The sequence below is a fragment of the Trachypithecus francoisi genome, unplaced genomic scaffold (genome assembly GCF_009764315.1).
Source record: "Trachypithecus francoisi isolate TF-2019V2 unplaced genomic scaffold, Tfra_2.0 Lachesis_group21, whole genome shotgun sequence".
Classification (NCBI taxonomy): domain Eukaryota; kingdom Metazoa; phylum Chordata; class Mammalia; order Primates; family Cercopithecidae; genus Trachypithecus; species Trachypithecus francoisi.
In genome coordinates this window covers 7,786,891-7,806,082 of record NW_022681467.1, presented here as the reverse complement: position 1 = coordinate 7,806,082, position 19,192 = coordinate 7,786,891, and the positions used below count along the sequence as shown (strand labels likewise).

Sequence of the window (19,192 nt, the reverse complement as noted above, 5' to 3'; positions counted from 1 at the left end):
GCTAAGGTCCTAAGTTTTGGTCACACTCTCACCTAAGTGAGAACCTGACCAAAAAGGGGGAATTTTTCCACAAAATTTTGGGAGGCCATTGTTTTGGACTAAGCTCATGCACTAGGCCCCAACAAACCAAACCAAACCAAAATGGAGTTGCTTGTGCTAAGACTTCAAGGAAACATAGATTCTAGAACAGACTAGGTTTTGTTTTTTCTTCTGCAAGTCTCTATAACAAACATCTCCGACAGCGTAGGTATCCACCCTGTAAAGTCCCCATTAAATCTTTTAACCAAATTCATTTCCTCTTGTCTAGAAACCATCTTCAGATGATCATGCAACAAAGGTTCCATCCAGTTCCAGGTGAAGACATCACCCCTAGCCGTCAAGAAACTACCCTGCCTCCACTAGATAGAGCAGGGCGAGTTCCGTGATCACCAATAGGTAGGGGCTACACCCCAAGCCAGCATGAAGCAGTTACAGAAAAAAGACCATCAGTCCCTCTGCCTCCTGTGGAGATTTATGGGGATCACATCTCTCAAGGGGGAGATGAGGCAGGACAATAGGGTCTGGAGGCAGGGAACAGAAGGCCGATTCACACTTCAGTTATGACAGGAAATATCCTTTCCACATGGCATAGGCCAAGTAAATAACTTTACTTCATCCTCTTCATTTACATAGGGTGTACCCCAAGTAGAGGGTATTTAAAGGCCCAAAAATTCTATAATGGGGACTTTGAGCCCTTATGCTCAGGCCTGCTCCCATAATGTAGACTGTACTTTCATTTTCAATGAAACCCTTCATTCCTTCCTTTCTTTGTGCATTTTGTCCAATTGTTTGTTCAAGACGCCAAGAAACTGGACACCCTCCACCATTAACAAAGGGTCATGAGGAAACTTTTGGGGGTGATATATATGTTAATTATCTCGATTGTGGTGATGGGTGTCAAAACTTAACAAATTGTACATTTTAAATATGTGCAGCTTAAGGTACATCAATTATACTTTAATATAGCTCTTTCAAATGAAAAATAGTAATCCCAGAACTCTGGGGGGCTAAAGCAGGAGGATTCCTTGAGCCCAGGAGTTTGAGACTAGCCTGGGCAACATGGCAAAACTCATGTCTTCAGAAATTTTAAAAATTAGCCAGGCATGGTGGTGTGCACCCGTAGTCCCAGCTACTCGGCAGGCTAAGGTAGAATGATCGCTTGAGCATGGGAGGCTGCAGTGAGCTATGATCATGCCACTGCACTCTAGCATGGGTGACACAGTGAGACTATGCCTCAAAAAGAAAAAAAAAGGAATACAATTTCAACATAAAACAAGCAGAGACATTCCTGTAACCAACTAATTGTTTGCTTAGTAGTTTTTAGTTTGAGAAGCAATGATACTCCCTAATCAGGAACTGGGGACTGAAAAAGGATCTAGCAATCTAGCTTTCCTGAAGATTTATTACCTCTTTCTTCTAGAAGGAGAAAAAAGGCAGTGACATTAACTCTCATCTTAGGTTGTTTATGCCGATAATAATTGAGAAGATTATAATTACATACATCCGTTTTGTTTTCTACTTTTTATCTCTTGTACAATTTCTGAGCTTATCATTATCACAGAAGAAATAGCTTTGGTTTCAAAGCTGAAAGCCAATATTTTTGTGAATTTTTAAAAATCTGAAAATGCACCTTTATATTTGGTACCTCACTTGCTAATATTGAAGAAGTTATTCTCAAGAACTTGCTGAGACAGTTTCACTCTTTCTTTTTTTTTTTTTTTGAGACGGAGTCTCGCTCTGTCACCCAGGCTGGAGTGCTGTGGCCGGATCTCAGCTCCCTGCAAGCTCCATCTCCCGGGTTCACGCCATTCTCCTGCCTCAGCCTCCCGGGTAGCTGGGACTACAGGCGCCGCCACGTCACCCGGCTAGTTTTTTGTAGTTTTTAGTAGAGACGGGGTTTCACTGTGTTAGCCAGGATGGTCTCGATCTCCTGACCTCGTGATCCGCCCGTCTCGGCCTCCCAAAGTGCTGGGATTACAGGCTTGGGCCACTGCGCCCGGCCGACTCTTTTTTTTTTTTTTTTTTGAGACAGAGTCTCACTGTGTCGCCCAGGCTGGAGTGCAGTGGCGGGATCTCAGCTCACTGCAAGCTCCACCTCCCGGGTTCACGCCATTCTCCCGCCTCAGCCTCCAAGTAGCTGGGACTACAGGCGCTCGCCACCATGCCCGGCTAGTTTTTTGTATTTTTTTTTTTTTTAGTAGAGACGAGGTTTCACCATGTTAGCCAGGATGGTCTCGATCTTCTGACCTCGTGATCCACCCGCCTCGGCCTCCCAAAGTGCTGGGATTACAGGATTGAGCCACCACGCCCAGCTGACAGTTTCACTCTTTCTAAAGGGATCATTCATCCTCCACTAAGGCACTCCTGCTGAATAATCTTCCTCTGCCTGGATTTTTCTTTTCAGGTCAGGATCTTCTCTGCGGGAAGTTTGTCTCTAAGTCTTCAAACTCACGGTCTAAACCTATTCTCCTTTCTTCTGTGGTTACTTTTCCTTTCTGCCACTGCTTTTGTTTACTTGTTTGTTTGATTTTTGGTTTTGCCACCTTGAGGAGAAAGGAGGTCAATGGAAGCCTTCTTCAAAGTCTTGAAGAACAGATGGGAGCTCCTGGGAAAGAAAGCGGGGGTGAAGTGGCTGTCCTTGGCAGAGAGGGAGGCATGCAAATGGGCACCGAAACAACGAACAGTACGTGTGGGCTGGGAAGGACAGTGGTTCATTACTGTGAGTGATGGGAAAACTATGTAGGGTTTTAAGCAAGAGAATAGTAGGGTCAGATGTGTGATTTAGAGAAATCTATCCAGCAACCAATGTGATTTTTGGATCTGGCAAATTTGGGCAAAGCAATCATTTGAGAGACTGTTGCAGTAATCCAATCAGAGGATGAGTCCCTGAACTAAGCAAGTAGATGAAATTGAGAAATATTTAGAGTAACAGATTAATAAGACCAAGTGATTCAGTATCACCTTTGAGGTGGAGGGGTTAGAAATAAGGAAGAGCCAAGGATAACTTCCTACTTTCTAGACTCGGTAACTGGGAAAAGAATGGCATCTTCAAGTGAAACAAAGTACAAGAGGCAGAAGATTCACTGGGAGCCAGGGAAATGATGGATTCAGTTTAGGACATACTAAGATCGAGATGTGCAAGAATACCCAGTGATGTCTGCAGGATATTTCTCCAGACGGTCTTGGACTGGCCCAGTTCTCCCCACTTTCTTGCTTGTAGTTCTGAAGAATAATTCCAACGTACTGGGAATATAATATTCTGAGATAAGGAGGAAATAGCCAGAACAGCCCAGGCTCTGTTCTAGCCTCCCCAAAAACAAGATGTCCTTCAATGCTTTTACGGTTTTTCCCAGCTGGAGTACAAGTGGACATGCACAGACGAGGCTCGATCTGCACTGTGCGGTTTTCCTAAGTCTTGAGAGACCAGCTCATCATAAATCCTAGGCTTCTGCTGTCCCTTGCTGCTTCTCTGTGAGTAATAAATCCACTTCATGTAACTTGTGTATGTGAGTGTTCTGGCTCACCAGGCTCGGGCAGGTAGTAAAAGTACAGTCCAAGATGCAGTGAACTGAATTGGTAGCCAGTGCACACTAAACACGCTTTGCAGAACCCAGCAGGTTGCTGAATATATGAATCTGAATGTTAGGTAGAAAAATCTGACCCAGAAATACAAAATTTAGGCCGAGCATGGTGGCTAACACCTGTAATGCCAGCACTTTGGGAGGCCAAGGTGGGCGGATCACTTGAGGTCAGGAGTTCGACACCAGCCTGGCCAACATGGCGAAACCCCTACTAAAAACACAAAAATTAGCCGGGTGTGGTGGCGGGCACCTGTAATCCCAGCCACTCAGGAGACTGAGGAGGGAGAATCGCTTGAACCCAGGAGCGGAGGTTGCAGTGAGCCAAGATCGCACCAGTGCACTCCAGCCTGGGCGATAGAGTGAGACTCCATCTAAAAAAAAAAATAATAATAATAAAATAAATAAAGAATTTAGAGTCAGGCTATAGATGATGATAATATGTCAGAAAAATTATGAAAGATTTTGAAATAGTCAAAAGAGGTTACTGGGTGAACTTTCCATGGAATGCTGTGCATTTTTAAAAGACTCTCTGGGGGCCGGGCATGGTGGCTCTTGCCTGTAATCCCAGTACTTTGGGAGACTGAGGCAGGCGGATCACGAGGTCAAGAGATCAAGACCATCCTGGCCAACATGATGAAACCCTGTCTCTACTAAAATTACAAAAATTAGCTGGGCATGGTGGCACGCCTATAGTCCCAGCTACTCGGGAGGCTGAGGCAGGAGAATTGCTTGAAGCCGGGATGTGGAGGTTACAGTGACTGAGATCGCACCACTGCACTCCAGCCTGGCGACAGAGCGAGACTCCTTCTCAAAAACAAAAAAACAAAACAACCCTGGGTCATTTGCTGTAGGGGCCATGTACCTCTGCCTTTGAGTATACTAGTTTACAACTCTGTAGAGATAGAAATTAACTTACAGAAGGTAGTAATGCAAATGTTCCCTGCCCAACAACGTAAACTATTCCTGTCCACAGCAATACAAATCATTATTTTGTGTGATAGAAAATATGTCACTATAAACCAAATTCGTCTTGGAACCAGTTTGAACATCCCTCCCGGTTGTAGGGATTAATTAAAGTCAATGAATGAGTTAAGTAAGATCTTTGGAACATGTTCATTTTATATTTGCATGAAGACCATAATTTTACCTTTTGAAACGCTTTAACAGTTTTGAAGCTTTCACCAACATCCCAATGGATTCACCTGACAGAACCAGGTAAACTACATTACTGAAGAACACCCCATGGGGCACACTTGTTCCTGGCTCCCAGAGTGAACACCAAGTAGCAATAGTACTACAGCATCGCTGACTTTCTCCCTAGGTTTCTTTCTCCTCCTTACTGATTTTGGGTTTTGTTTGCGATTCGCCCACAGCTGGTGGATTTTTCCCCATGAATGGCAACAACAGTTAGGAACTTGTGGGAAAGAAACCCCGTCGCTCCCTTTCCTCTGGCTGGCAGAGCGGAAGCCGCATGATGCCTGGAGTTCCTCTAAAAGACGTGAACCAGCGGGACTTCGTCAGAGCTCTGGCAACCTTTCTCAAAAAGTCCAGGAAGCTGAAAGTCCCTGAATGTGCAGACACTGTCAAGTTGGCCAAGCACAAAGAGCTTGCTCCCTACGTTGAGAACTGGTTCTACACAGGAGCTGGTTCCACAGCGTGGCACCTGTACCTCCGTGGTGGTGCTGGGGTTGGCTCCATGACCAAGATCTATGGGGGACGTCAGAGAAACCGCATCATGCCCAGCCACTTCAGCAGAGGCTTCAACAGCGTCCTCCCCCAGGTCCTCCAAGCCCTGGAGGGGCTGAAAATGGTGGAAAAGGACCAAGATGGGGACCGCAAACTGACACCTCAGGGACAGAGAGATCTGGACAGAATTGCCGGACAGGTGGCAGCTGCCAACAAGAAGCATTAGAACAATTCATGCTGGGTTAATATATTGCCTCATTTGGGAAAAAAAAAAAAAAATAGAAACTAGGTTTTACATTCTGAACATCTGGTGATCTCTTTAAGTGAATTAATAGTTTTTAGAGATCTATTCTCTTTTGGATAAGAGATGACGAAAAATCTGGTTTGTTAGTCTCTTCGTTTGTTTGCCTTTTTGTCTATTTATGAGTTCAAATCAGTTAAGACTTCCATGCCCACTGGGAAGGAGAACAGCTTTTTGTTATCTAGCCCACTGAATTTTTATGTTTCTGAATTTATTTTGACCTGTGGCCAAAGTTGTAGAACCAAAGCTATATGCTATGTGTCTATGTGTTTTCATGGCTGTAATCAACAAAGGCCTTCCCCTCTTGTTGTGGGAGTAAAAAATATCTTGCTACCTTTGTAAAGTTTTTTTTTTTTTTTTTTTTGAGATGGAGTCTCGCTCTGTCGCCCAGGCTGGAGTGCAGTGGCCAGATCTCAGCTCACTGCAAGCTCCGCCTCCTGGGTTTACGCCATTCTCTCGCCTCAGCCTCCCGAGTAGCTGGGACTACAGGCGCCTGCCATCTCGCCTGGCTAATTTTTTGTATTTTTTTAGTAGAGACGGGGTTTCACCGTGTTAGCCAGGATGGTTTCGATCTCCTGACCTCGTGATCCGCCCGTCTCGGCCTCCCAAAGTGCTGGGATTACAGGCTTGAGCCACCGCGCCCGGCCGTAAAGTTTTAATAAGTTAGATTATTTCATGTCTTAAAGGAGCTCTGTTATAATTCACTTATGGAAATAAACACATGTAAATCAACTATTCCTAAAATTCCAGAAAATAAGTAAATTAAACTTCTAATACTTTATGCATGCAAAATAACCATCCTCACAGGGTTAACAAGATTACAAGTCAGGCTTTAGGCAGGTTAGTTAGGCACTGACCAGGGTGCATTGGTGCACTTCAATTCACTTCCCTGCAGCTGCTAACTAACCAAAAGCCTTGCAGCACACTGATCACCTGCTCCTTGATTGCTCCTATCTACAGAATCTCTGACACTAGATCTTTGTACCCAGGAATTGCTTAAGGTGTTTTTCAGATCCTGAATTCCCACAGAACAGCTGATGCCAAATTGTTTAGGGATCCCCACCAGGAAGGGCACAGTGGCTCACACCTGTAATCTCAGCACTTTGGGAGGCCAAGGCGGGAGGATCGCCTGAAGCCAGGAGTTTGAGACTAGCCTGGGCAACAAAGTGAGACCCGGCATTACAAAAACAATTTTTTTAAATAAATAAAGGCCTCCACCAACGAACAATACTGGAATGAAGTTTCTTCATCTCCCTGTCCCATGACTTCACCTCTCACTTCCTGAACAATCAGAAATCCCCACACTTTAGCCCATTGACCCTCCAGAATTCTTTTTTTTTTTTTTTTTTTTTTTTTTTTTTTTTTTGAGACGGAGTCTTGCTCTGCCACCCAGGCTGGAGTGCAGTGGCCGGCTCTCAGCTCACTGCAAGCTCCGCCTCCCGGGTTCACGCCATTCTCCTGTCTCAGCCTCCCGAGTAGCTGGGACTACAGGCGCCCGCCTCGTCGCCCGGCTAGTTTTTTGTATTTTTTAGTAGAGACGGGGTTTCACCGTATTAGCCAGGATGGTCTCGATCTCCTGACCTCGTGATCCGCCCATCTCGGCCTCCCAAAGTGCTGGGATTACAGGCTTGAGCCACCGCGCCCGGCCCCAGAATTCTTAAAAATGCCATCTCTAATCTCTTGGGGGAGGTAGATATGAGGATTCCTCTTGTCTCCTCATTTGGCTGCCACTTGATTATGGAACTCTTTATCTGCTGCAACTCCTATTCTTTCTGTTACCGCACAATGGACAATCGAACCTGATGGTCCTATAACAATCCTTACAGAAATTGCTAGTACAGAAAGAATCCAGGTTCAAATAATCAAGGCAAATCTTTGGCAAATAATATTATTTTAATTTTTGGTTAAAAACATCCCAGCTATGTCTTTTCTCAGTGTTAAGTATTATACATGTGTACATTTTACTTGAGTTTGTTTCCTTACAGAAAGAATAATTAATCTGAACTTCCTAAATGTATAAAAGTTTCCTATTGATAAGCTAATATTAACATTACCTGTTTAAGATCCTGAAAAATGTAAATATGTTCAACAAAACTGAATCATTCTCCATTTAACAGTAATTGTTTCTGTGTGCCTTAAACTATTAATAATTTCTATGATCTGTAGATAACTTCAAACTTAGTATTAAATTGAGCTAATTAATGGATACTTCTTGGATGCCTAGATATGTTCTTGCATAATTTTATGTCTACATCGTTTTGCTTATTTTTTTTTTTTTTTTTTGAGACAGAGTCTCGCTCTGTCGCCCGGGCTGGAGTGCAGTGGCCGGATCTCAGCTCACTGCAAGCTCTGCCTCCCGGGTTTAGGCCGTTCTCCTGCCTCAGCCTCCTGAGTAGCTGGGACTACAGGCGCCCGCCACCTCGCCCGGCTAGTTTTTTGTATTTTTTAGTAGAGACGGGGCTTCACCGTGTTAGCCAGGATGGTCTCGATCTCCTGACCTCGTGATCCACCCGCCTCGGCCTCCCAAAGTGCTGGGATTACAGGCTTGAGCCACCGCGCCCGGCCAGTTTTGCTTATTTTTATATGCTCCAGAGACTACAACTCTGAGTCACAGTAATGAATGTCTTCATGTTTGCTACTTGGCAGTGTGTTAAAACGGTTCTGGTGGCTGTATAAAGTTGTGTTCTGTCCTGCCGTTGGCAGCAACATGGATGCAACATGGATACCTGGAGGCCATAATCCTTTTTTTTTTTTTTTTTTTTTGTATTTTTTAGTAGAGACGGGGTTTCACCGTGTTAGTCAGGATGGTCTCGATCTCCTGACCTCGTGATCCACCTGTCTCGGCCTCCCAAAGTGCTGGGATTACAGGCTTGAGCCACCGCGCCCGGCCAAGGCCATAATCCTAAAAGAATGCAGAAACAGAAAACTGTCAGGCCTCTGAGCCCAAGCCAAGCCGTCGCATCCCCTGTGACTTGCACGTATAAGCCCAGATGGCCTGAACTAACTGAAGAATCACAAAAGAAGTGCAAATGCCCTGCCCCACCTTAACTGATGACATTCCGCCACAAAAGAAGTGAAAATGGCCGGTCCTTGCCTTAAGTGATGACATTATCTTGTGAAATTCCTTTTCCTGGCTCATCCTGGCTCAAGAAGCTCCCCCACTGAGCACCTTGTGACCTCCACGCCTGCCAGCCAGAGAACAACCCCCCTTTGACTGTAATTTTCCCTTACCTACCCAAATCCTATAAAACAGCCCCACCCTTATCTCCCTTCGCTGACTCTCTTTTCGGACTCAGCCCGCCTGCACCCAGGTGAAATAAACAGCCATGTTGGTCACACAAAGCCTGTTTGGTGGTCTCTTCACACGGATGCGCATGCCAAAAACCAAATACATATTCTCATTTGCAAGTGGGAGCTAAGTATTGGGCACACATGGACACAAAGGTGACATTAATAGACGCTGGGGACTACTAGAGTGGGGAGGGAGGCAGAGAGGGGCTATGCTCAGTATCTGGGTGACCATTCGAATCCGAAACCTCATAGCCAGGTAACAAATATGCAGTGCACCCCCTGAATCTAAAAGTTGGAATTTTTTTTTTTTTTTGAGAGGGAGTCTTGCTCCGTCGCCCAGGCTGGAGTGCGGTGGCGCGATTTCCACTCACTGCAAGCTCCGCCTCCTGGGTTCACGCCATTCTCCTGCCTCAGCCTCCCGTGTAGCTGGGACTATAGGCACCCGCCACCGCGCCCGGCTAATTTTTGTATTTTTAGTAGAGACAGGGTTTCACCGTGTTAGTCAGGATGGTCTCGATCTCCTGACCTCGTGATCCACCCGTCTCGGCCTCCCAAAGTGCTGGGATTACAGGCTTGAGCCACCGCGCCCGGCCAGTTGGAATTATTTTAAAAAAGAAAGTTATGTTCTATGTAGTTATAAGCTTACTCTCTTAAAATGCTTGAATATTACATTTCTCAATTATTCATCTCCATGTAGAAGAATGACATGGACTGTGCGCTACTGCCAGCCTCCGCTGAGAGCGCCAAGACATTGTAGCCAGCGAGGGGAGGACAGTTTGTAACGTGAAGCACCACCACACTGCTGTACTTCAAATTCAACTGGCCACAGAGACCGACACCCAAAACCAGCAAGTGCGTTAGTGCAGCCACACTCACCACCCGCCACGCCCCCTCCACCCGCCTCTTCCGCCCGCTGACGCCTTCTTCCGGCAGCCTTAGTTTCTTCCAACCGGTGCAGCTCTCTGTTCCGCGAGCATACGTCATCGTTCTCGCTTTCCGGTAGCTAAGGGGATCAGCGGGACTTCCCACTGAGACGGGCGGATGTTATATTGTATCAGGGCGAACCTCTGAGGAGCTCTGGCTGCGCTCAGGCGGCGGTGCAGCAGGCGCCGGGGTTTTCTGAAACAGAAACGTTTAGGGGTGTGGAAACGTGTTCCGAGGAACTGTGGTTTTGAAGTGCGATACACACCTGTCTTGCCCTGTTCCAAGATGGTGACAGGGCTTCTCTGAGTCTCTGTCTTCCGCCAGTCCGTCGGTGAAGCGCTCTTTGATTGGCCAGTGGACAGCGTCGTGGCATGACGCGCTGGGGCCCTGGCCAATCGGTTGAGAGCTGAGCTGGACTTGGCGGTGGGAGCCGGGGCCTGGCTGTTGCAGCTGTGGGTGAGGACGGCTCTAGCTAGGTGAGCGGTTCCGGCCAGGTGAGCGCGGGGCACAGGTGACTGAGGTCCGAGGGCACGGGTATGAGTTTCTGCCGGGGGCGAAGGTGGGCGGCTTCTGGGATGAGGCCTTTTCTTGACAGTTTGGGGTAGCGGGGGGAATCGATGATCCAGGAGTCCCCTGAGGGTGTCATCCCGCCCCAGGCTGGCACCGATTTCTGGCTCCAGGTTCCCCGGAATTGCGGGGTGCGCACAGCTGGAAGGACCCAACCCCCGTTTTATAGTTGAGAAACTCAAGACTTAGACAAGTGAAACGACTTTTGCTTCATGACAGCTGGAACTGGAACCCAGGTCCTTGGACTCCCTGCAAGGATTAAACCTCACTTATTCTTGTATACACATGGTCACTGTGTCCTGAGAAGATACCAGTTGGCGAGATAAGGGTGATTCAGATTTTTTGGCGTATTCTCCTGTTATCTTTCCAGGCCTTTCATTCATTCACTAATTCATACTTTAAGTTATTTACCTCTTCAGATACCTTCCCCGTTGATACTTTGTTAAAAGCTGCGGACCCATCTCCGTAGAAGAAAGGCACATTCCGTCATGCGCGTTACTTCAGAGGGAGGATTCGTGGACCTTCTGTAGTCCCCTTGGATTGTGTGTCCAGTGCTAAGAATCCAGACCCTGGAAGGTTGAGGGAACCAGGCAGTGGGAAAAGGAGGGAGCAGCAGGTCTTAGGCTGTACATACTTGGAAACCATTAGGTGGAGCCAGTAGTTTCTTTTTTTCACCGAGGCTGGAGTGCAGTGGCGCGATCTTGGCTCACTGCAACCTCTCTGCCTCCCGAGGTCAACAATCTTCCCTGCCGCAGCCTCCCGAGTAGCTGGGATTACAGGCGCCTGCCATCACGCCCAACTAATTTTTGTATTTTTAATAGAGACGGGGTTTTGCCGTGTTGGCCAGGCTGGTCTTGAATTCCTGACCTCAGGTGATCCACAGGCCTCGGTCTCCCAAAGTGCTGGGATTACAGGCATGAGCCACTGCGCCTGGCCGCCTAGTACCTTTTAATAAAGAACTTTTTGAGAGAGAGACGGTTATTTAATGAAATCTGCTGACATACTTGCTGAGAGTTGTGATATGAGAACTTGCTTTCATTCCGACTTTAGTTATCCCTTTGCCTCCCATGAAGCTCCAGAGTGCTTCCTATGCACACAGTTCTTCAGGTTCTTGCCGTTGCTAGAAATAGCATTCTTAGAGTTTCAGTTGGAGCAAACACTGGAATTGTTGTGTTCTGGGCTCCATGTAGTAGACTAATTCATTTGCTTTTCTAGCCATGCAATATTATTGCCTTGATCAAAATTATTTACAGTTTGGTACTTCCCAAAATAACAGAGATGGTTGTTATCCATATTGAAGGAAGTGGGTGCGAGAGGCCACTTTAATATGATAAACTCTTTATTTTGCCTTTTTACTGCTTTTCTTGAGGGGCTTGTTCCCTTGAACCCCAATAGCTTAGTTGTGTGTTACCCTAGATTTTAGGATATGAACAGGATGTATAAGCACTCAATGAAGTTGGGATCATCTGGGTTTGAGAGTTCAGCCTGTAAGACAGTTTTATTGACCACAGTCTTTTTTATTTTTATTTTTTTTAAACAGAGTCTGGCTCTGTCGCCCAGGCTGTGCAATGGCACCGTCTCGCCTCACTGCTACCTCCGCCTCTGGAGTTCAGACAATTCTCCTGCCTCAGCCTCCCGAGTAGCTGGGACTGCAGGCACGTGCTACCACACCTGGCTAATTTTTGTATTTTTAGTAGAGATGGGGTTTCACTGTGTTGGCCAGGCTGGTCTTGAACGCCTGACCTCGTGATCCACCTGTCTTGGCCTCCCAAAGTGCTGTGATTATAGGCATGAGCTACGGCGCCTGGCCTTGACCACAGCCTTTCGAGGCATGAACATAAGCAACCGTGGCGAGGAAAGAGGTTCTGGTGAGACTCAGCATAATAGTAATTGTGGTAATACCAAGTAGAAATAATTTAGCTCAAAACTGGTTCCCATTATGAACCAAACTTGAAGATCAGTATCCAGCCCTTTTCTCCAAAGTTAACCAAGTACGGAAGGCAACGAGCACTCCGCCCTGCTCCCGAAAAAAAAAATCCCTTGGAATGTAAAATTTAATAGAGAAGGAAAGGAAGGAGATTAGAGAGGAAGATAGTTGGATGCTGAACAGGGTTCAAGACTTATCTTGAGCGAGGGGCTAAAATTGGCTTCACTGATAGGACGTGTGATCTGTGAGGAGGTTTGAAGTCCTAGTATTTAACTACATGTAGTTTGGAGATGATCAGGTGATTGTAAACCTCCCACTGATTTATTTTTAAGTGCTTGAGAGTTGAGAAAGGAGCAGTGGTCAGTGATGACTGTGTGGTTAACCAACTTTTGGGTATCAGAAGGAAAAAAAATACTGTCACTCTACAGCAACAGTTTCTTCCAGAGTATTTAAGAAACACTGTGTTAGATGGGCCAGGCACAGTGGCTCACGCCTGTAATCCCAGCACTTTGGAAGATTGAGGCGGGTGGATCACCTGAGGTCAGGAGTTTGAGACCAGTCTGGCCAACATGGTGAAACCCCGCCTCTATTAAAAATACAAAAAATTAGCCGGCCATGGTGACACATGCCTGTAATCCCTGACACATGCCAGCTAATTGGGAGGCTGAGGCAGGAGAATTGGTTGAACCCGGGAGGTGGAGGCTGCAGTGAGCCGAGCTGGGATTAAAAAAAAAGAAGCACTGTAACACTGTGTTACGTGGCCCATCTTCTTGTTTTGACGTTTAGTTCAGAATTCCACATACCATTAAGGTTATTAACGTTTTATCTTCAGTTCCCTTTTAGACTATGGCGACATACCTGGAGTTCATCCAGCAGAATGAAGAACGGGACGGTGTGCGTTTTAGTTGGAATGTGTGGCCTTCCAGCCGGCTGGAGGCTACAAGAATGGTTGTACCCCTGGCTTGTCTCCTTACTCCTTTGAAAGAACGTCCAGACCTACCTCCTGTACAATATGAACCTGTGCTTTGCAGCAGGCCAACTTGTAAAGCTGTTCTCAACCCACTTTGGTATGTATTCTTTTGAAACTGGTAAAAATGATAAATACAATATATTATGACTTTTATGTGATGCTCATAAAAGTCATTAAATTTGGGCAAGTCATCAAATTTGTGATGAGCAGTAGTGAAACTCTTTTTTTTTTTTGAGACGGAGTCTCGCTCTGTCGCCCAGGCTGGAGTGCAGTGGCCGATCTCAGCTCACTGCAAGCTCCGCCCCCGGGGTTTACACCATTCTCCTGCCTCAGCCTCCCGAGTAGCTGGGACTACAGGTGCCCGCCACCTCGCCCGGCTAGTTTTTTGTATTTTTTTAGTAGAAACGGGGTTTCACCGTATTAGCCAGGATGGTCTCGATCTCCTGACCTCGTGATCCGCCCGTCTCGGCCTCCCAAAGTGCTGGGATTACAGGCTTGAGCCACCGCGCCCGGCCTGTGAAACTCTTAATGATTCTTGTGGTGAGTAGTAAGTAGTAAGTAGAAATCTCCCTGGCCTGATAATTCCAGATAAAATTGGAATCTTACAGGAATGAGGTAGAGGTAGAGGGAGAGGATTTGTAATTCACTTTTTTTTTTTTTTTTGCTGATAATCAGTTTGCTTTTGGCTTAACTATACACTATTGATTCCTCTTAATTTCCCAAAAGAATTCGAAAGCTTAGACTGTCTTGTCATGCTTCCCTGGTACAGTGATGCCATAGGGCAGGGACAAGTAGCAGGCAGAAGAAATTTTAGCTTTTAACAATTTGTTAAGTGTAATTTTTATGTGTGTAGTGACCTATTTCTTTTAAATGTGGACATTATTTGAAATGATTTTTAAGCAGGTGGAGAGTGTCGTAACATTTTTATATGAGGGAACATTTTTTACTTCATTCCCATTGCTTTTATTTAATGTGCCCATATATGAGTGTTCCTGCTCTGATGTAAAATCGTAGTCACTGGTTATTAATTTTCTCCATGTAGCAAGTAGGGGAAAAGTAACTGAAGCGTTATCTTGAACCAGTTCGAGGATGTGAAATGTGCTTGCCCAACTTTTCTTCAAGTGGTCTAAATCAGGTTAAAATCTAGAAACATTTTCCTGTGTGTGAAATGTGCTCTTAATGTTGGGATTTAGTAGTTTCACGTAGCTGGACAATAAAGATGTTAGAAAAAACATGAAGAGTATGTTAAGATAAAAGGCAAAAGGGGGCCGGGCGCGGTGGCTCAAGCCTGTAATCCCAGCACTTTGGGAGGCCGAGACGGGCGGATCACAAGGTCAGAGATCGAGACCATCCTGGCTAACACGGTGAAACCCCATCTCTACTAAAAATACAAAAACTAGCCGGCGAGGTGGCGGGCGCCTGTAGTCCCAGCTACTTAGGAGGCTGAGGCAGGAGAATGGCGTAAACCGGGAGGTGGAGCTTGCAGTGAGCTGAGATCCGGCCACTGCACTCCAGCCTGGGAGACAGAGCCAGACTCCGTCTGAAAAAAAAAAAAAAAAAAAAAAAAAAAAAAAAAGGCAAAAGGGAAATAACCTATAATTTATATAAATCGTGCCATTTAAAAAATTAAGAAATTGAGAAACAGAAAAAGAGATTTAGTATTTCTTCACTGTGGCTGTTTGATGGAAATTTTGGTGTACTTAGCCAGAATTCTAACTGCAGTGAACATTTTGCGTACTTGTGCTCACTTACGCATACACATAGAAACACTTATTTGTGTGATTTAGTGAACTTGAAATTTATAAATAAACGCTTTCTACCTTAAAAATAAAAGTGGTACCTACTTATAATATTTATCTTTCTCACAGTCAGGTTGATTATCGAGCAAAACTTTGGGCCTGTAATTTCTGTTTTCAAAGAAATCAGGTATGTGAATTATTTAACAAAATGTGTTGTATGTTTTATTTTAGTTGTATTATGAAAAAAGTTGTTAGGTTGAATTTGTGTTTATTTTTTTTTTTTTTTATTTTTTTTTGAGACGGAGTCTCACTCTGTCGCCCAGGCTGGAGTGCAGTGGCCGGATCTCAGCTCACTGCAAACTCCGCCTCCCGGGTTTACGCCATTCTCCTGCCTCAGCCTCCCGAGTAGCTGGGACTACAGGCACCCGCCACCTCGCCCGGCTAGTTTTTTGTATTTTTTAGTAGAGACGGGGTTTCACAGTGTTAGCCAGGATGGTCTCCATCTCCTGACCTTGTGATCCGCCCGTCTCGGCCTCCCAAAGTGCTGGGATTACAGGCTTGAGCCACCGCGCCCGGCCGAATTTGTGTTTACACTGGCAGTGAGCAGTTTCTGCTGAACTCAGGGTGATAGCTTTTGGTAAGCACAGTACTGAATTTGAACATTTGTGGTTTATTCTGTTGAACGGTTTTCTTGAGTCCTTGTCATTTGCTTGGGACTGGGGGCAGGGTGTTCACTGAATTCCCTTTTACACATTTTCTGTAGGCAGTGAATCTGTGACCCTAAGAAAGCACCTGTTGTTCATATTTCTCTTGACTTCAGGATATTCTAATTGGATAGTGTACATTACTAAATTTTCATTTTCTGATCTTTCTAACTTTTAGGGTTCAGGTATCAGTGCTGAGCTTCTTTTGATTTAAAATTTTTTTTTTTTTTTTTGAACTGAACATAAACTCAAGATTTTATTGTCTTCATAATAAAAGATGACACTTAGAACTGGATCACTTGGCCCTTTCTCTTCTTATCTCCTCCCAGTTCAAAATGCTTGCATCTTTTAATAGCCAGCATTCTCTTAGATCTGCAGTTGGGCTCAACCCACTCAAGCCTTAGCACAATCTTCTTTGTAGTTTTAGCCTTTTTCCGGAAAATCGGCTTAGTTTGCCCACCATAGCCACTCTGCTTCCTGTCATAGCGCCGCTTTCCCTGGGCATACAGAGAATCCTTGCCCTTCTTGTACTGTGTCACTTTGTGAGGTTGGTGCTTGCCACACTTCTTACAGAAAGTCCGGCGGGTTTTAGGGACGTTAACCATGCTTGCAAGAGCGATATCCACACGGGAAGAAAGCTGATTAAAAAATTTTTAAAGTACCAAACTAGAAGGAGCTCACAAGTCACAAGAGAGACTTCTCTTTTTTTTTTTTTTTTTTTTTGAGACGGAGTCTCGCTCTGTCGCCCAGGCTGGAGTGCAGTGGTCCGATCTCAGCTCACTGCAAGCTCTGCCCCCCGGGTTCCCACCATTCTCCTGCCTCAGCCTCCGGAGTAGCTGGGACCACAGGCGCCGCCACCACGCCCGGCTAGTTTTTTTTGTATTTTTTAGTAGAGACGGGGTTTCACCACGTTAGCCATGATGGTCTCGATCTCCTGACCTTGTGATCCGCCCGTCTCGGCCTCCCAAAGTGCTGGGATTACAGGCTTGAGCCACCGCGCCCGGCCGAGACTTCTCTATAAAAATAACTGTGCGGCCAGGCGCGGTGTCTCGTGCCTGTAATCCCAGCATTTTGGGAGGCTGAGGCAGGTGGATCACGAGGTCAAGAGATCGAGACCATCCCGGCCAACATGGTGAAACCCCCTCTCTACTAAAAATACAAAAATTAGCCTGGCATGGTGGGCACCTATAGTCCAAGCTACTCGGGAGGCCAAGGCAGGAGAATCACTTGAACCTGGGAAGCAGAGGTTGCAGTGAGCCGAGATCCGCTGCACTCCAGCCTGGTGACAGAGCAAGACTCCGTCTCAAAAAAAAAAAGAAAAGAAAATTAGCTGGGCATGGTGGCGCATCCCTGTAATCCCAGCTGCTTGGGAGGAGGCTGAGGCAGGAGAATTGCTTGAACCTGGGAGGTGGAGGTTGCAGTCAGCCAAGATTGCGCCACTGCACTCCAGCCTGGCGACGGGGTGAGACTCTGTCTCAAAAAAAGAAAAAAAAAAGTAACCGCCTGTAGTGGAAGTGTTCTAAGACTGGATTGTGGTAATTATTGCACAACTGTACATTTCCTAAAAATCCTTGACTTGTGCACTTAAAACGAGTGAAATTTTATGTAAACTATACCTTAATAAAGTTGTTAGAAAAAAATTGTGTCTAGTGTAGCGTACACTGTTCTAACAGATCTTAAGCTCCTCACATGCATTTGTTCATATATTTGATCATCATTATAATTACTCATTCTCAGATACAGCACATAAGTCTAGTGATGAAGAGAACAGTGTGCAATTGATGACTGACTATAGGTTCAGAAACTATAAGCAAATGTCATTCAAAATGTATCTTAATGAGAGATTCAGAAGTATATACAAATCTTGGCTGGGCGCGGTGGCTCACGCCTGTAATCTTAGCACTTTGGGAGGACGAGGCGGGCGGATCACGAGGTCAGGAGATCGAGACCATCCTGGCTAACACGGTGAAACCCCGTCTCTACTAAAAATACAAAAAATTCGCCGGGCATGCTGGCGGGCACCTGTAGTCCCAGCTACTCGGGAGGCTGAGGCAGGAGAATGGCGTGAACCCAAGAGGCAGAACTCGCAGTGAGCCGAGATCGCGCCACTGCACTCCGGCCTGCTGACAGAGCGAGACTCCGTCTCAAAAAAAGTAAAAAAAACGAAGTTATACAAATCTGAAAAGCCTATCTGCTCCCTATTACATTTGGGATTAATGTCTCTGTTTAATATAATTTATTATAAAACTTCTAAGGCAGGGTAGCATAGTGGCTAAAGAGCCAGAGATTTATAGCTAGACTGCCTGGGTTTGGCTCTCAGATCTCCCACTTATTTCCTGTGTAACTTTGGGCAGGTCACTCAACTGCCTGTGCCTTCACTTCCTTGTCTTTAAAATTAGGATGATAGTATAATATACCTATAGTCACTTCATGAGATTATTGTGAGAATTAAACTGAGTTAGTGAGTATAAAGGACTTAGAACAGTGCTTGACACATGGTTAAGTGCCATATAAGTATTTGATATGATTATGCTTACCTGAGATCATCCCCTGCCAGTTTACAAGTATGATCTGCAGATCTATGTGTCCTAAGTGGAAATAATCTTTTGTAACCTTCCTAGCTGGACAGTGTGGGGGTTTTCTAGCTCTAAATGAATATAGAGCTGGGAGATGGAGGGATCAGGGTGATCTCGGTCTCCTTTGCTCCATTTTGTGCAGCTGGCTGACTGGGTGGGTGAATAGGGCCTCTCCAGGTTGCTGGAAGGTGGCTGGTGTGTCTGTAGTCATCAATCGAGCTTTACCCTGCTGGGAGCTGCAGCCAGTGGGCAGTCATGGCCAGGATGGGGCTAGAGTCTTCTGCTGGCTCTGACTGAGATTCCTGCTGGGGCTCGCATGCCCAGTTGTACCCCTCTCTCCCAACCAGAGGCCCCTTAAAGCTGCCTGTCAGCTCCTCAGCAGCACTTACATTTGGTCACTCTGAGGTCACTGGCCTGGCGTGATCATCTGCTCAACTTGGGGAGATGGACCTAAACTTGTGTTTTTAATGTAAAGCTAAAGACTATTTGGATTATAAACCAACCCACAAGCTGTGAATTTAAAACATTTGCAGAGAGTTTTAAAAACAAAAGAAAATGCCTGTGGCGTTATGTTGACTGGATAAAACAAGTTCCACATTGTATATATGGGATGTTCTCAACTGTGCTTAAGTCTGGAAGGAAGTATGCCAAGAGATGGACAGTAGCTGCCTCTAGGCGATAGGATTTTTGGAGGTTTCCTCCCTTGTTTGCTTCTATTTTCCTGGACTTGCCAATTTTTCTACATTGCATATGTATTACTTTATTGATAATAGCCAAAATAATAAACCTAAATAAAGTCTTTGGCTTTATTTAGACTATTGACTATTGATGAAATAGGTGAAATCTCAATCTTTAATTTGCAGGGCAAAACTTAAGAAATGGTTTTC

The 19,192-nt window shown here is 45.5% G+C and overlaps 3 protein-coding genes across 5 annotated transcripts in view; 2 read left to right on the top strand and 1 right to left on the bottom strand.

Annotated features, from left to right (window-relative positions):
• Nucleotides 1–2,252: 2,252 nt before the first annotated feature.
• LOC117068407 (40S ribosomal protein S19-like) lies at nt 2,253–5,568 on the top strand. Its single transcript, XM_033185505.1, has 2 exons — nt 2,253–3,510; nt 4,994–5,568. The coding sequence occupies exon 2, from the start codon at nt 5,092–5,094 to the stop codon at nt 5,530–5,532; it is 441 nt and encodes a 146-aa protein (XP_033041396.1). The 5' UTR covers nt 2,253–3,510; nt 4,994–5,091; the 3' UTR covers nt 5,533–5,568.
• Nucleotides 5,569–10,158: 4,590 nt separating this feature from the next.
• Nucleotides 10,159–19,192, top strand: part of SEC23B (SEC23 homolog B, COPII coat complex component) — a 53,239-nt gene continuing 44,205 nt past the window's right edge. Inside the window, exons 1-4 of one of the 3 annotated variants that reach the window (XM_033185503.1) lie at nt 10,234–10,316; nt 10,609–10,717; nt 13,149–13,383; nt 15,155–15,212. In XM_033185503.1, coding sequence (XP_033041394.1) covers nt 13,163–13,383; nt 15,155–15,212 — 279 coding nt within the window. In that variant the 5' untranslated portion in view covers nt 10,234–10,316; nt 10,609–10,717; nt 13,149–13,162. Of the gene's footprint in view, nt 10,317–10,608; nt 10,718–13,148; nt 13,384–15,154; nt 15,213–19,192 lie in introns of all 3 variants that reach the window. The other 2 variants (XM_033185502.1, XM_033185501.1) reach the window with 2 other exon arrangements.
• Nucleotides 15,946–16,365, bottom strand: LOC117068406 (60S ribosomal protein L36a-like). The gene has a single exon (XM_033185504.1). It carries the CDS (start codon nt 16,332–16,334, stop codon nt 16,014–16,016), a length of 321 nt encoding a protein of 106 aa, XP_033041395.1. The 5' UTR covers nt 16,335–16,365; the 3' UTR covers nt 15,946–16,013.

Bases quoted from the DNA above. Each gene is read 5' to 3' on its own strand.
- LOC117068406 (XM_033185504.1), bottom strand. From the start codon at position 16,334: ATGGTTAACGTCCCTAAAACCCGCCGGACTTTCTGTAAGAAGTGTGGC.
- LOC117068407 (XM_033185505.1), top strand. From the start codon at position 5,092: ATGATGCCTGGAGTTCCTCTAAAAGACGTGAACCAGCGGGACTTCGTC.